A 13293-nucleotide genomic window follows, 5' to 3' on the forward strand; every position below is an offset into this window, starting at 1 on the left:
CGGACGCCCCTCCCCCACAGAGCTAGACCATCCCGGGTTCAGCTGCGCTTGCTGTGAAAGCCTCAATCCAGAGTTTCTAGTTGCTGTTCTTTGTGGGGGTGGGACCACCCAAGCCTGATTGCTTGGCTCCCTGCCTCGGCTCCTTTTTTAAGTTGGTGTTCCAGTCACCTGTTGAAGAGGGGCCGGGGTCTGTTTGTTTTCCCCTGCAGCCACTCACTGCGCTGGCTTAAACAGCGGCACTGGGGTTTGTGGCGCTTTTTTTTTTTTTTCCCCTGGAATCTACTGTACTGGTTCTCTGCTCAGTCCCCTTTTTAAACAGATGAATGGGTGACTTTCCGTGGCTCCAATCGCCAGCCAAAAGGGCAACCAGACTGGTGTATTTTGTACAGAGAACCAGAGAACCGCTGCTCTGGGGCGCCGACTAAGCAGCCGCACACGGCAAAGCAGCGGCGCCGGCTGGCACAGCCGCGCTAGCCGATACAGCCGCACTGGCGACCATGGAGCTCCTCTGCCTGGGAATTTCCTAGTCTGTGGGCAATAAAAATGCAGCATCCACTCACCCTCTGTGCTTTTACTGGGAGCTGCAATCCTGAGCTGTTCCTAAACGGCCATCTTGGATCCTCCTCTGTATTTCTTAAATGTATTTGATTGATGTCTTATGTCTCCATGAATTGTACAAAAACAAGCTACACCCCAGCCACCTCAAGCACACGTTCTCAGGAATTCCTAGGGGCTGCGTCATGGGCCATGGCCACTGGTATTTGGTTCGGAATAAATCTCTTCAAAACATTTCACAGAGTTTGACTTTTTGTTGATGAGTCTTAGAACTCCAATTTTAAGAGTATTAGTGATCAATGTCTCAGTTTTATTCATTCAGAATTAACTAGCATCTGTTATGGAAAGTGTCTCTGGCATTCTGACCATCGAGTAGGTGCAGGTGTTGTAGGAAAGGGGTCTTGATCCAGACCTCCAGAGAGGGTTCTTAGATTTCATGCAGGAAAGAATTCCGGGAAAGTGAAAGTAAATTTATTAAGAAAGTAAAGGAATAAAGAATGCCTACTCCATAGACAGAGCAGCCCCAAGGGCTGCTGATTGCCCATTTTTATGGTTATTTCTTGATTATATGCTAAACAAGGGGTGGATTATTCATGCCTCTGCTTTTTAGACCATATAGGGTAACTTCCTGATGTTGCCATGGCATTTGTAAACTGTCATGGCACTGATGAAAGTGTAGCAGTGAGGATGACCAGAGGTCATTCTCGTGGCCATCTTGGTTTTGGTGGGTTTCAGCCGGCTTCTTTACTACAACCTGTTTTATCAGGAAGGTCTTTATGACCTATATCTTGTGCTGACCAAGTCCTATATCATCTTGTGACTTAGAATGCCTCAGCAGTTCTCAGCCTCATTTTACCCAGTCCCTATTCGAGATAGAGTTGCCCTGGTTTGCACGCCTCTGACACAGAGGGTGAGGGAGATGATAGAGCTATATTCCCTTCTTCCTAAATATACTCTGCTTCTTACTGCCTTTGAGCTTTGTCACTGGAGACTTACTCCATTTGGCCTTGAAGGATTTCTGGGTCTCAGGAGACCTCTGAAATGGGTGTCCTTAAGGTTTATAAGAGTAAACTATTAAGTAGGGCAAACTTGAACTCTTGGGGATGAGGAGATATGAATGTTGACTGTGCAAAATATGGGATGCATGCTTTGAGGCCAGAGCATGGGCTGATGAGAAACATCCAAGGCCTCATACCTTCATTTCCGCCGTTTTCCTGGGGCTCCATGCCATACAACTTTGTTTATTCTCCTCTTTGATCCCTCTGCACCAACAGTCTAGTGTAGTGCTTACCTGGTAATACCTGGGCTGTGCTCTTGCTGTGATCTCTTATTAGGCTGTACCTTTCTTAGCTGTAGGGATCTTATTCTTATCATCTTTTGGTGGTGTCCATTGCCTAGCATGAATAAGGTGCTCAAAATATGTCTGTTTTCAAATGAATGGGGTTGGCATTTTTGCTAAGTAAGTTTATATTGCATAGAACTTTTACAATAAATGAAATTGATGTTGTAATTCAAATAAAATTATAATAACATACAGAAGGAGGATATATAAATGGAACAGAAATGATTAAATATGTTTTATATATTGCATGTTGAGATATTGCTGTTCACATAAACCCTGAAAATCTGTGGAGAAGGGAGAAAAATGCTAAGGAAAATAATTATATAACAAGTTAGATTGTGGGTAATCCAAAAAGCAGATCAGAAATTCAAGGTGTTTAAAAGCCCTTACACTGAGTCAGACAAACCATTAGTGGTATTTGGAAACAGATTTCCCTTTCACTTCACAGAGGCTGGTGAGAGAATAGGTTTTATTCTCTTGCTGTGTTTTTTAGGGTTCCATGCAAAATGACAATGAAGTGTCAGCCATATTTTTCTCATAGTATTCATTAAATTGCTTGTTCTGAGCTTCAGTGAACTGCGTTTTCCAATCTCCAATGATTCCTGCAAAGAGTAATACAGAGCACATTCAATGATATTTTCATAAACTTTGGCTATTTTGGATTTAGATAATCTCATTCCTCTCAATATTTGGGTTGCTTATATAGATATTAACACATTGTCCTGCTGACATCGAAGTGAGAAAAGAAGCCACAGTTATGATTACTTCATTTCACAGGTGAGGTATTTATAAATAGCAAGTTTTATACTGAAACACAGAACTTGCTGGGGAAAGCCTGACCTCTAGATCACAGGTTCCCTACTTCTCTGCACTTCTCTGCTGTACCAGCACTTTCCCAAACCTTAGTGTATCTAACATTCTATTCAGGTTAGTGAGATCTAATTTGTTACCCTCTCTTCAGAAGTCACTGAATGACTGCATTCTCAGAGTGTCATGTTCTTTTTCCTTCTGTTTGCGCCTCTGTTTCAGACAAAATTCCCAGTTGAACACAACTGAGAATTCTCCTTTCCAATCTAAATTCTTATTGCTGTAAACATATAATTAAAGTAATAGAATATGAAGGAAGGGTAAGCTTGGTTAACTTTGTTTTATACTTATGCAATAGAGTATTTGAATTTTTTTTTAGCCTCAATAGCCATAAATGGTCAGACAGCCGATAGCAAGCTATTTCTTTTCTGTTTGCTCCATAGTATTGGTATCTATTTAGGCACTTTGAGCTGTATAACATAATTTTCATGTGTGCCGTATAAATTTGCTTAATTATCTAGGAGTAATATCATCATATCTCTTCCCAGTTGGTTTGAAAGAAAACTAGGCTAATTAATTAAATTAGAGAGGATACTTCTTCAGTAAGCCTTAGATTTTTTTAAAGAGGTACTAGATAATTTTTTAAAAAGTTACTAAAATAAAGACAATGAAACAAAATTTGTCTTTGTTTAAGGAGCTAGCCATTGGATACTGGAGGATGCATACTGGGCTGGAGGCTGAGTCCTGGTCTGGCTGGGCTCTGATAATGTTGACTCTTGGTGTTACCTTGGCCATTTTCTGTGAGATGACACAGACTGAGTGACAGCCAAGGTGCCACCCTCTGGCTCCTAAGGCCAGTGACCTTTGCCACTGTCTCCCAGAATGTATTGGGAGGAACACTTGCTTCGTGGAGATTCATAGGCTTTACTGGAGCAAGTGTTTTTGGTCACATACATTTTTCAAGCTCTGAGTTATGCAGAGTTAAACAAGTTTCCTTGCAGAAACTATAATATGCTTCAAAGGATGCAGGGCATGGTGTGTAGTGTCCTGCACTTCTCTGATGGTGAAGCACATGCTCTCAGAATAAAGTTTTAAAAACTCACTTCAGGAAACACTATAAACAGTGGTTTCGGCTAGCTTGAAGGTGAGAAAACATTGATAAATTGACATTGTTTTTTTTCTCTTGTCAGAGGAAAGACAAAGCAAGCATACGTCACCTTTTCTTAAGAATGGAGAGAGATTATGATTCATTGTAATTTCATTTAAGTAGTTGGTCATAGGGTTCTTTTTCATTATATCAAATGATGTATTATAGACAATTTTGTCCAAAACATCTTCTTTTAGGTTCTTCCCCAGGAATTCCATTATCTTTCTAATTTCACATTTTGGATCCTGTTGGAGAGAGTAAAAGAAAAGAGAGCTTTCTAACAAAGGAAAAAATATTACAACAGTCAAACCTTAAAGAACTGTGGAAATAATGGTTAAAATATTTTAAACAATGTCAGATTATGTTTAAAAGTAATTTTGAAATGCTTTGCTTATTAACATGCAGATTTGTAAATGTCAGTTCAACAAATATGGCAATCTTAAAGGTCAGTTATGTGAAAATAAGCATGTTTGTTCCTGTGCTGTAGCTGATGTTAAGGGGACACGCTGAGAAGAGTGTCATCTGGGGAGCTTAGTATTTTACTCACTTTCATTGTTAGCAGATAAGAAGCTATTTGGGAAAAACACCACGAGACAGATGAAAAACTCCGAGGACAAAAGACGTAAACTCTTGGGAGCTCTATCACTTGAGAAACCCAAGTACTCATTCTGGCAAGTGTAGGGCAAGATTATATTCCTTTTTTACTACTGCAGCTAGTGCTCTCTTGAAAGGGCCACCTCCTGGCTGGAGGGCAAGCAACTCAAGTCATTAGAGCAACTCACAACAGAACAACCCTGCTCCAAAGAAGGAGAAAAAACAACAGCTAATTCCACTGCCTGCCTGACTAACCAGATGTCTTGAATCTGTCCGACAGTTTCATTGGTAGCATAACCAGCATTCAAGAAAACCAGCGCACTAAACAAAACTACAAACAAGTACTCCCACAGAGTCCACTTTACTCCCCTGCCACCTCCGCCAGAATAAGTGCTGTTATCCTTGGCTGGGACACCTGAAGATGGATCACATCACAGGACTCTCTGCAGATACTCCCCAGTACCAGCCCATAGCCTGGTAGCTCTGCTGGGTGTCTAGACCCAGAAGGGCAATAACAATCACTGCAGTCTGGCTTGTAGAAAGCCCTATTCCTAAAGGAAAGGGAGGAGAGCACCACACCAAGGGGTCACCCTGTGGGACAAAATAATCTGAACAGCAGTCCTTGGGTTCCAGATCTTTCCACTGAAACAGCCTACCCAAATGAGAAGGAATCAGAAAAGTAATTCTGGTAATATGACAAAACAAGTTTCTGTAACACCCTCAAAAGATCACACTAGCTCTCCTACAATGGATCCAAACCAAGAAGAAATCTATGAATTGCCAGAAAAAGAATTCAAAAGGTTTATTAAGCTACTGAAGGAGATACCAGAGAAAGGTGAAAAACGTAAATTTAAGGAAATTTTAAAAAAGTACAGGATATGAATGAAAACGTCTCCAGAGAAATAGATATCATAGAGAAAAGACAATCACAACTTCTGGAAATGAAAGAGACACTTAAAGAAATGCAAAATACACTGGAAAAGTTCAACAATAGAAAAAGAAATTCAGAACTTGAAGACAAGGCTTTTGAATTAACCCAATCCAACAAAGACAAAGAAAAAGGAACCAAAAGATGAACAAATCCTCCAAGAAAACTTGGATTATGTTAAATAACCAAACATAAGAATAATTGGTGTTCGTGAGGAAGAAGAGAAATCTAAAAGTTTGTGAGAGTTATTTAAGGAAATAATTGAGAAAAATTTCCTTGGTCTTGCTAGAGATCTAGACATCTAAATACAGGAAGGTCAAAGAACACCCAGGATATTCATCATAAAAAGATTATCACTCAGGTATATAGTCATCAGATTATCTAAAGTCAAGACAAAGGAAAGAATCTTAAGAGCTATGAATCAATAGCATCAGATAATCTATATAGGAAAACCTATTAGATAAATGCAGATTTGTCAGCAGAAACCTTACAAGCCAGAAGGGATTGGAATCCTACCTTTAGACTACTTAAAAAAAATTATCAGCCAAGAATTTTGTATCTAGAAAAACTAAGCTACAAAGTGAAGGAGAGATAATGTCTTTTTCAGACAAACAAATGCTCAGGGAATTCATCACTACCAAGCCAACACTGCAAGACATGCAAAAAGGAGTTCTAAATCTTGAAACAGAACCTTGAAATACACCAAAATAGAACCTCCTTAAGGTATAAATCTCACAGGACCTATAAAAAATAACACAGTGAGAAAAGCACAAAGTATTCAGGCAAAAACTAGCATGATGAAGAGAGCAGTACCTTACATCTCAATACTAACACTGAATGTAAATGGCCTACAAGCTCCACTTAAAAGATACAGAGTGGCGAAATGGATAAAAATCCACCAAGCAAATATCTTCTCTCTTTAAGAGACTCATCTAACACATAAGAACTCACAGAAACTTAAGGTAAGGGAGTGGGAAAAGATATTCCATGCAAATGGAAACCAAAAGTGATCAGGAATATCTGTTCTTATGTTGGACAAAGCAGACTTTAAAGCAACAACCATTAAAAAAAGACAAAGGAACAGTATATAATAATAAAAGGACTAGTCAAATAGAAAAATACAACAAACCTAATTATATATGCCCCTAACAACGGAGCTCCCAAATTTATAAGACAATCACTACTAGACCTAAGAAATGAGATCGATGACAATACAATGGTAGTGGGAGACTTTAATACTCCCCTGATAGCACTAGACAGGTCGTCAAGACAGAAAATCAACAAAGAGACAATGGACTTAAACTATACCCTAGAACAAATAGACTTAACAGATATCTGCAGCACATTCTACCCAACAACTGAAGAATATAAACTCTTTTCATCAACACATGGAACATTCTTCAAGAGAAACCATATAATCGGCCACAAAACAAGCCTCAATAAATTTAAGAAAATCGAAATCATATCAAGTACTCTCTCAGATCATAGTGGAATAAAACTGGAAATTAACTCCAAAAGGAATCCTCAAAACTATACAAATACATGGAAATTAAATAGTTTGTTTCTGAATGATCCTTGGGTCAACAATGAAATCAAGATGAAAATTAAAAAAAATTATTTGAACTAAATGATAGTAATGACACAACCAATGAAAACCTATGGGATACAGGAAAAGCGGTGCTAAGAGGAAAGTTCATAACATTAAATTCCTACATCAAAAAGTCTGAAAGAGTACAAATAGACCATCTAAACTCACACCTCAAGGAAGTAGAGAGACAAGAACAAACCAAATCCGAACTCAGGAGAAGAAAAGAAATAACCAAGATTAGAGCAGAACTAAGTGAAATTAAAACAAAAAAGATAAATGAAACAAAAAGTTAGTACTTTGAAAAGATAAACAAAACTGTTAGACCACTAGTGAGATTAACCAAGAAGAGAGAAGATCCAAATAAGCTCAATTAGAAACAGAATGGGAGATATTACAACCAATATCACAGAAATACAAAAGATCATTTAAGACTACTATGAACACATTTAAGTGCACAAACTAGAAAAGAAGAGATGGATAAATTCCTAGAAACATACAACTCTCCTGCATTAAGCCAGGAAGAAATAGAAACTCTGAGCAAAACAAATTGCCAACAAAAAAAGTCCAAGACCAGCTGGATTTACATGTGAATCTATCAGACATTTAAAGAATTGGTAGCAATCCTATTGAAACTCTTCAAAAAGATAGAGAAAGAGGGAGTCCTCCCTAAATCATTCTATGAAGCCAGTATTACCCTAATACCAAAATCAGGAAAGGATGTAACAAAAAAACTATATACCAATATCCCTGGTGAACATAGATGCCAAAATCCTTAATAAAATACTAGCTAACTGAATCCAACAGCATATTTAAAAGATATTACACCATGATCAAGTGGGTTTAATATCAGGAATGCAGAGTTGGTTTAACACATGCAAATCAATAAATGTAATACACCATATAAACAGAAGTAGAAACAAATATCAAATGAGCATCTCAATAGATGCAGAAAAAAACCTTAGACAAAATCCAGGATCCGTTTATGATCAAAACCCTCAAAAAAATCAACAAAGAAGGGACATACATTAAGGAAATAAAAGCCATCTATGACAAGCCTAAGCCAACATTATACTGAATGGGGGAAACATACTAGAAGTATAGTTTTCCCCACTTCTATTATGTTTCCCCCATGCAGCCAACATTACACTAGAAGTTTTCCCCAGTTCTAGCATAATGTTTCCCCCATACAGCCAACATTATACTGAATGGGGGAAACATTATACTAGAAGTGGTGAAAGTGGGCATCTTGTCTTGTTCCAGTTCTTGGGGATTTCCCCCTTCCAGGTTCAAGTGGATTTCCCCAAGAACTGGAACAAGACAAGGATGCCCACTTTCACCACTTCTATTCAACATAGTACTGGAAGTCCTAGCCAGATGAGAGAAAGAAATAAAGGACATTGAAATTGGTAAAGAGGAGGTCAAACTCTTTTCCAGCAACATAATTGTATACTTAGAAAACCCTAAAAACTCATCCAAAAAGCTCCCAGATCTGATAAATGAATTCAGTAAAGTTTCAGGATACAATATCAATGTATGCAAATTAGTAGCACTGCTATACACTAACAGTGACCAAGCTGAGAATCAAATCAAGAACTCAATCCCCTTTATGATAGCTGCAAAAAAGTAAAACACTTAGGAATATACCTAATCAAAGAAGTGACATATCTCTACAAGAAAAACTACAAAACACTGCTGAAAGAAATCATAGATGACACAAACAAATGGAAGCACATCTCATGCTCATGGATGGGTAGAATCCATTTTGTGAAAATGACCATACTGCCAAAAGCAATCTATATATTCAATGCAATGCCCGTCAAAATACCATCTTCTTCTTTTTTTTTTTTTTTGAGATAGAGTCTTACTCTAACAAGTCCAGGGTGGAGTGCAATGGTGTGATCTTGGCTCACTGCAACCTCCACCTCCCAGGTTCAAGTGATTCTCCTGCCTCAGCCTCCCTAGTGGCTGGGATCACAGGCATGTGCCACCATGCCCAGCTAATTTTGTATTTTTATTAGAGACGGGGTTTCACCATGTTGGCCAGGCTGGTCTCAAACTCCTGACCTGAGGTGATCCACCCACCTCGGCCTCCAAAAGTGTTGGAATTACAGGTGTGAGCCTCTGCATCCAGCTGTTATTATTTTTTACAGAACTAGAAAAAGTAATTGTAAAATTCATATATATATATATATATATATGTATATATGTATATATATATATGCCTGCATAGCCAAAGCAAGACTAAGCAAAAAGAACAAATCTGGAGGCATCACATTACCCAACTTCAAATTATATTACAAAGCTACATTTACCAAAACAGCATGGAACAGAATAGAGAACCCAGAAATAAAGTCAAATACTTACAGCCAACTGATCTTTGGCAAGGCAAACAAAAACATAAAGTGGGGAAAGGACATCCAATTCAACAAATTGTGCTGTAATAATTGTCAAGCCACATGTAGAAGAATGAAACAGGATTCTCATCTCTAACCTTATACAAAAATTAACTCCAGATGGATTAAAGACTTAAATCTAAGACCCGAAACCATAAAACTTCTAGAAGATAACATTTGAAAAACTCTTGCAGATATCTTTGTTTTTGTTGCATTTGCTTCTGGGTTGTCTCAGCCATAAATTCTTTGCCTACAAAAATGTCAAAACTTTAATATTTTAAGAAAGCAGACAAATCAAATCAGCTATATTCTTTCTTACTAGTTCTTTCATGTTAGAGTTATTAATTCTTTTCTTTTCCTCAGAAGTCAGAGCAAGTTATGGCAGGAGGTAGAGATTTTGGAAGGAGGACTCTAGAGACCTAGAGAGGAAGAAAGCTGGCTCAAACAGAACACATCTTCCATGCTTTTGGATAAAGTGTAGGAATCGACCCCAGAGTGAAGGGGGACTTCAGGAAGAAGCAGGCTGCCTCCTGCAGAGAACGGTAAGTAAGGTACTTTTTGTGGAGTTTTGTATGCTACATGGCAAGGTGGTTAAAGTTGAAGTTGACATGCAAAATATTTTGGATAGATAAGCTTTCAAGCATGACTTTCCTTCTCTTCTGTCATGGAGCTGTAACTCTGAGAAAAAATATTGTGGAATTAAAATTCAAATACAATTCTTACTTTCATTATATCTTCATAGAAAATGTACAGGACGGGGTGACTGTCTTTCTTCTTCCACCAGCCTTTCACATGGTCAAACCAGGACCCCCATACCACTGAAAGGAAGACACACACATATTTGGGCCATGAGAAGCTGAGAGTAGAAAAACCCAGAGGAAAAAAATAAGCTGTTTCCATAAGATACAAATGGAAGACGTGACCAGGAGAACTTACTTATCATACCTCCTGTCTATGTTTCAGCACAACTTTTTTTCCTTTTAGAAGCTGGCAAGATTACTCTCTTAGTTTTCAGAATCTGTTGGGTTTCAATGTTAGCTTTAACCCTTAAAGGCTGCATGACCCTGGGCAAGTTACTAACCTCCCTGAGCCTGTTTTTTTTTTTTTTTTTTAATTGCATTTTAGGTTTTGGGATACATGTGAAGAACATGCAAGATTGTTACATAGGTACACACATGGCAGTGTGATTTGCTGCCTTCCTCCCCTTCACCTATATTTGGCATTTCTCCCCATGCTATCTCTCCCCGCCTCCACACCCCCCATCCCTCCCCCATTTCCCCCCAACAGACCCCAGTGTGTAGTGCTCCCCTCCCTGTGTCCATGTGTTCTCATTGTTCAACACCCACCTATGAGTGAGAACATGCGGTGTTTGATCTTCTGCTCTTGTGTCAGTTTGCTGAGAATGATGGTTTCCAGGTTCATCCATCACAAAGTCATCGTTTTTGATGGCTGCATAATTTCCATGGTGTATATGTGCCACATTTTCCCTGTCCAGTCTATCATCGATGGGCATTTAGGTTGCTTCCAGGTCTTTGCTATTGTAAACAGTGCTGCAATGAACATTCATGTGCACGTGTCCTTATAGTAGAACAATTTATAATCCTTTGGATATATACCCAGTAGTGGGATTGCTGGGTCAAATGGAATTTCTATTTCTAGGTCCTTGAGGAATCACCACACTGTCTTCCACAATGGTTGAACTAATTTACAGTCCCACCAACAGTGTAAAAGTGTTCCTATTTCTCCACATCCTCTCCAGCATCTGTTGTCTCCAGATTTTTTAATGATCGCCATTCTAACTGGCATGAGATGGCATTTCAATGTAGTTTTGATTTGCATATCTCTAATGACCAGTGATGATTAGCATTTTTTCATGTTTGTTGGCCTCATGTATGTCTTCTTTTGCAAAGTGTCTGTTCATATCCTTTGCCCACTTTTGAATGGGCTTGTTTGTTTTTCTCTTGTAGACCTGTTTCAGTTCTTTGTAAGTTCTGGATATCAGCCCTTTGTCAGATGGGTAAACTGCAAAAATTTTTTCCCATTCTGTTGGTTGCCGATTCACTCTAATGACTGTTTCTTTTGCCATGCAGAAGCTGTGGAGTTTGATTAGGTCCCATTTGTCTATTTTGGCTTTTGTTGCCAATGCTTTTGGTATTTTGGTCATGAAGTCCTTGCCTACGCCTATGTCCTGAATGGTTTTGCCTAGATTTTCTTCTAGGGTTTTTATGGTGTTAGGTCTTATGTTTAAGTCTTTAATCCATCTGGAGTTAATTTTAGTGTAAAGCATCAGGAAGGGGTCCAGTTTCTGCTTTCTGCACATGGCTAGCCAGTTTTCCCAACACCATTTATTAAACAGGGAATCCTTTCCCCATGGCTTGTTTTTGTCTGGTTTGTCAAAGATTGGATGGTTGTAGATATGTTGTGTTGCCTCCAAGGCCTCTGTTCTGTTCCATTGGTCTATATCTCTGTTTTGGTACCAGTAACATGCTGTTTTGATTACTATAGCCTTGTAGTATAGTTTGAAGTCTGGTAGTGTGATGTCTCCTGCTTTGTTCTTTTTGCTTAGAATTGATTTGGCTATGCGGACTCTCTTTTGGTTCCATATGAAGTTTAAGGTGGTTTTTCCAGTTCAGCGAAGAAGGTCATTGGTAGCTTGATGGGATAGCGTTGAATCTGTAAATTACTTTGGGCAGTATGGCCATTTTCACGATATTGATTCTTCCTAACTATGAACATGGAATGTTTCTCCATCTGTTTGTGTCCTCTCTCATTTCATTGAGCAGTATCTTGTAGTTCTCCTTGAAGAGGTCCTTTACATTCCTTTCTATTTATATTCCTAGGTATTTTATTCTCTTTGTAGCAATTGTGAATGGCAGTTCATTCTTGATTTGGCTCTCTTTAAGTCTGTTATTGGTGTATAGGAATGCTTGTGATTTTTGCACATTGATTTTGTATCCTGAGCCTTTGCTGAAGTTGCTTATCAGTTTCAGGAGATTTGGGGCTGAGACGATGGGGTCTTCTAGATATACAATCACGTCGTCTGCAAATAGAGACAATTTGACTTCCTCTTTTCCTATTTGAATACCCTTTATTTCTTTTTCTTGCATGATTTCTCTGGCTAGAACTTCCAGTACTATATTGAATAGGAGTGGTGAGAGAGAGCATCCTTGTCTAGTGCCAGATTTCAAATGGAATGCTTCCAGTTTTTGCCCATTCAGTATGATATTGGCTGTTGGTTTGTCATAAATAGCTTTTATTATTTTGAGATACGTTCCGCCAATACCTAGTTTATTGAGGGTTTTTAACATAAAGGGCTGTTGAATTTTGTCAAAGGCCTTCTCTGCATCAATTCAGATAATCATGTGATTTTTGTCTTTGGTTCTGTTTATGTGGTGAATTATGTTTATAGACTTGCATATGTTGAACCAGCCTTGCATTCCCGGGATGAAGCCTACTTGATCGTGGTGGATAAGCTTTTTGATGTGCTGTTGCAATCGGCTTGCCAGTATTTTATTGAAGATTTTTGCATCTATGTTCATCATGGATATTGGCCTGAAGTTTTCTTTTCTTGTTGAGTCTCTGCCGGGTTTTGGAATCAGGATGATGTTGGTCTCATAAAATGATTTGGGAAGGATTCCCTCTTTTTGTATTGTTTGGAATAGTTTCAGAAGGAATGGTACCAGCTCCTCTTTGTACGTCTGGTAGAATTCGGCTGTGAACCCGTCTGGACCTGGGCTCTTTTTGGGTGGTAGGCTCTTAATAGCTGCCTCAACTTCAGACCTTGTTATTGGTCTATTCAGGGTTTCGGCTTCTTCCTGGTTTAGGCTTGGGAGGAGGCAAGTGTCCAGGAATTTATCCATTTCTTCCAGGTTTACTAGTTTATGTGCATAGAGTTGTTTGTAATAATCTCTGATGATGGTTTGAATTTCTGTGGAATCT

At 38.7% G+C, this 13293-nt stretch overlaps 1 protein-coding gene across 1 annotated transcript; it reads right to left on the reverse strand.

The window, feature by feature from the left end:
* Window positions 1-2180: 2180 nt before the first annotated feature.
* LOC116546704 (sulfotransferase 1C2A-like) lies at window positions 2181-10254 on the reverse strand. Its single transcript, XM_032272895.1, has 3 exons — window positions 10072-10254; window positions 3922-4108; window positions 2181-2499 (listed from the first exon to the last, which is right to left on the reverse strand). The coding sequence occupies exons 1-3, from the start codon at window positions 10252-10254 to the stop codon at window positions 2387-2389; spliced, it is 483 nt and encodes a 160-aa protein (XP_032128786.1). The 3' UTR covers window positions 2181-2386.
* Window positions 10255-13293: the final 3039 nt, after the last annotated feature.

The sequence above is a fragment of the Sapajus apella genome, unplaced genomic scaffold, assembly GCF_009761245.1.
Source record: "Sapajus apella isolate SASKATOON/1434 unplaced genomic scaffold, GSC_monkey_1.0 scaffold1241, whole genome shotgun sequence".
Taxonomy (NCBI): domain Eukaryota; kingdom Metazoa; phylum Chordata; class Mammalia; order Primates; family Cebidae; genus Sapajus; species Sapajus apella.

Excerpts from the sequence above, each read along its gene's own strand:
- LOC116546704 (XM_032272895.1), bottom strand. The coding sequence starts at position 10,254 with ATGGAAACAGCTTATTTTTTTCCTCTGGGTTTTTCTACTCTCAGCTTC. Across the intron at positions 4,109-10,071 it reads AAGATATAATGAAAGTAAGA|TCTCTCCAACAGGATCCAAA; the intron begins ATTGTATTTGAA and ends CTTTTCTTTTAC. Across the intron at positions 2,500-3,921 it reads CTCTCCATTCTTAAGAAAAG|GAATCATTGGAGATTGGAAA; the intron begins GTGACGTATGCT and ends TACTCTTTGCAG.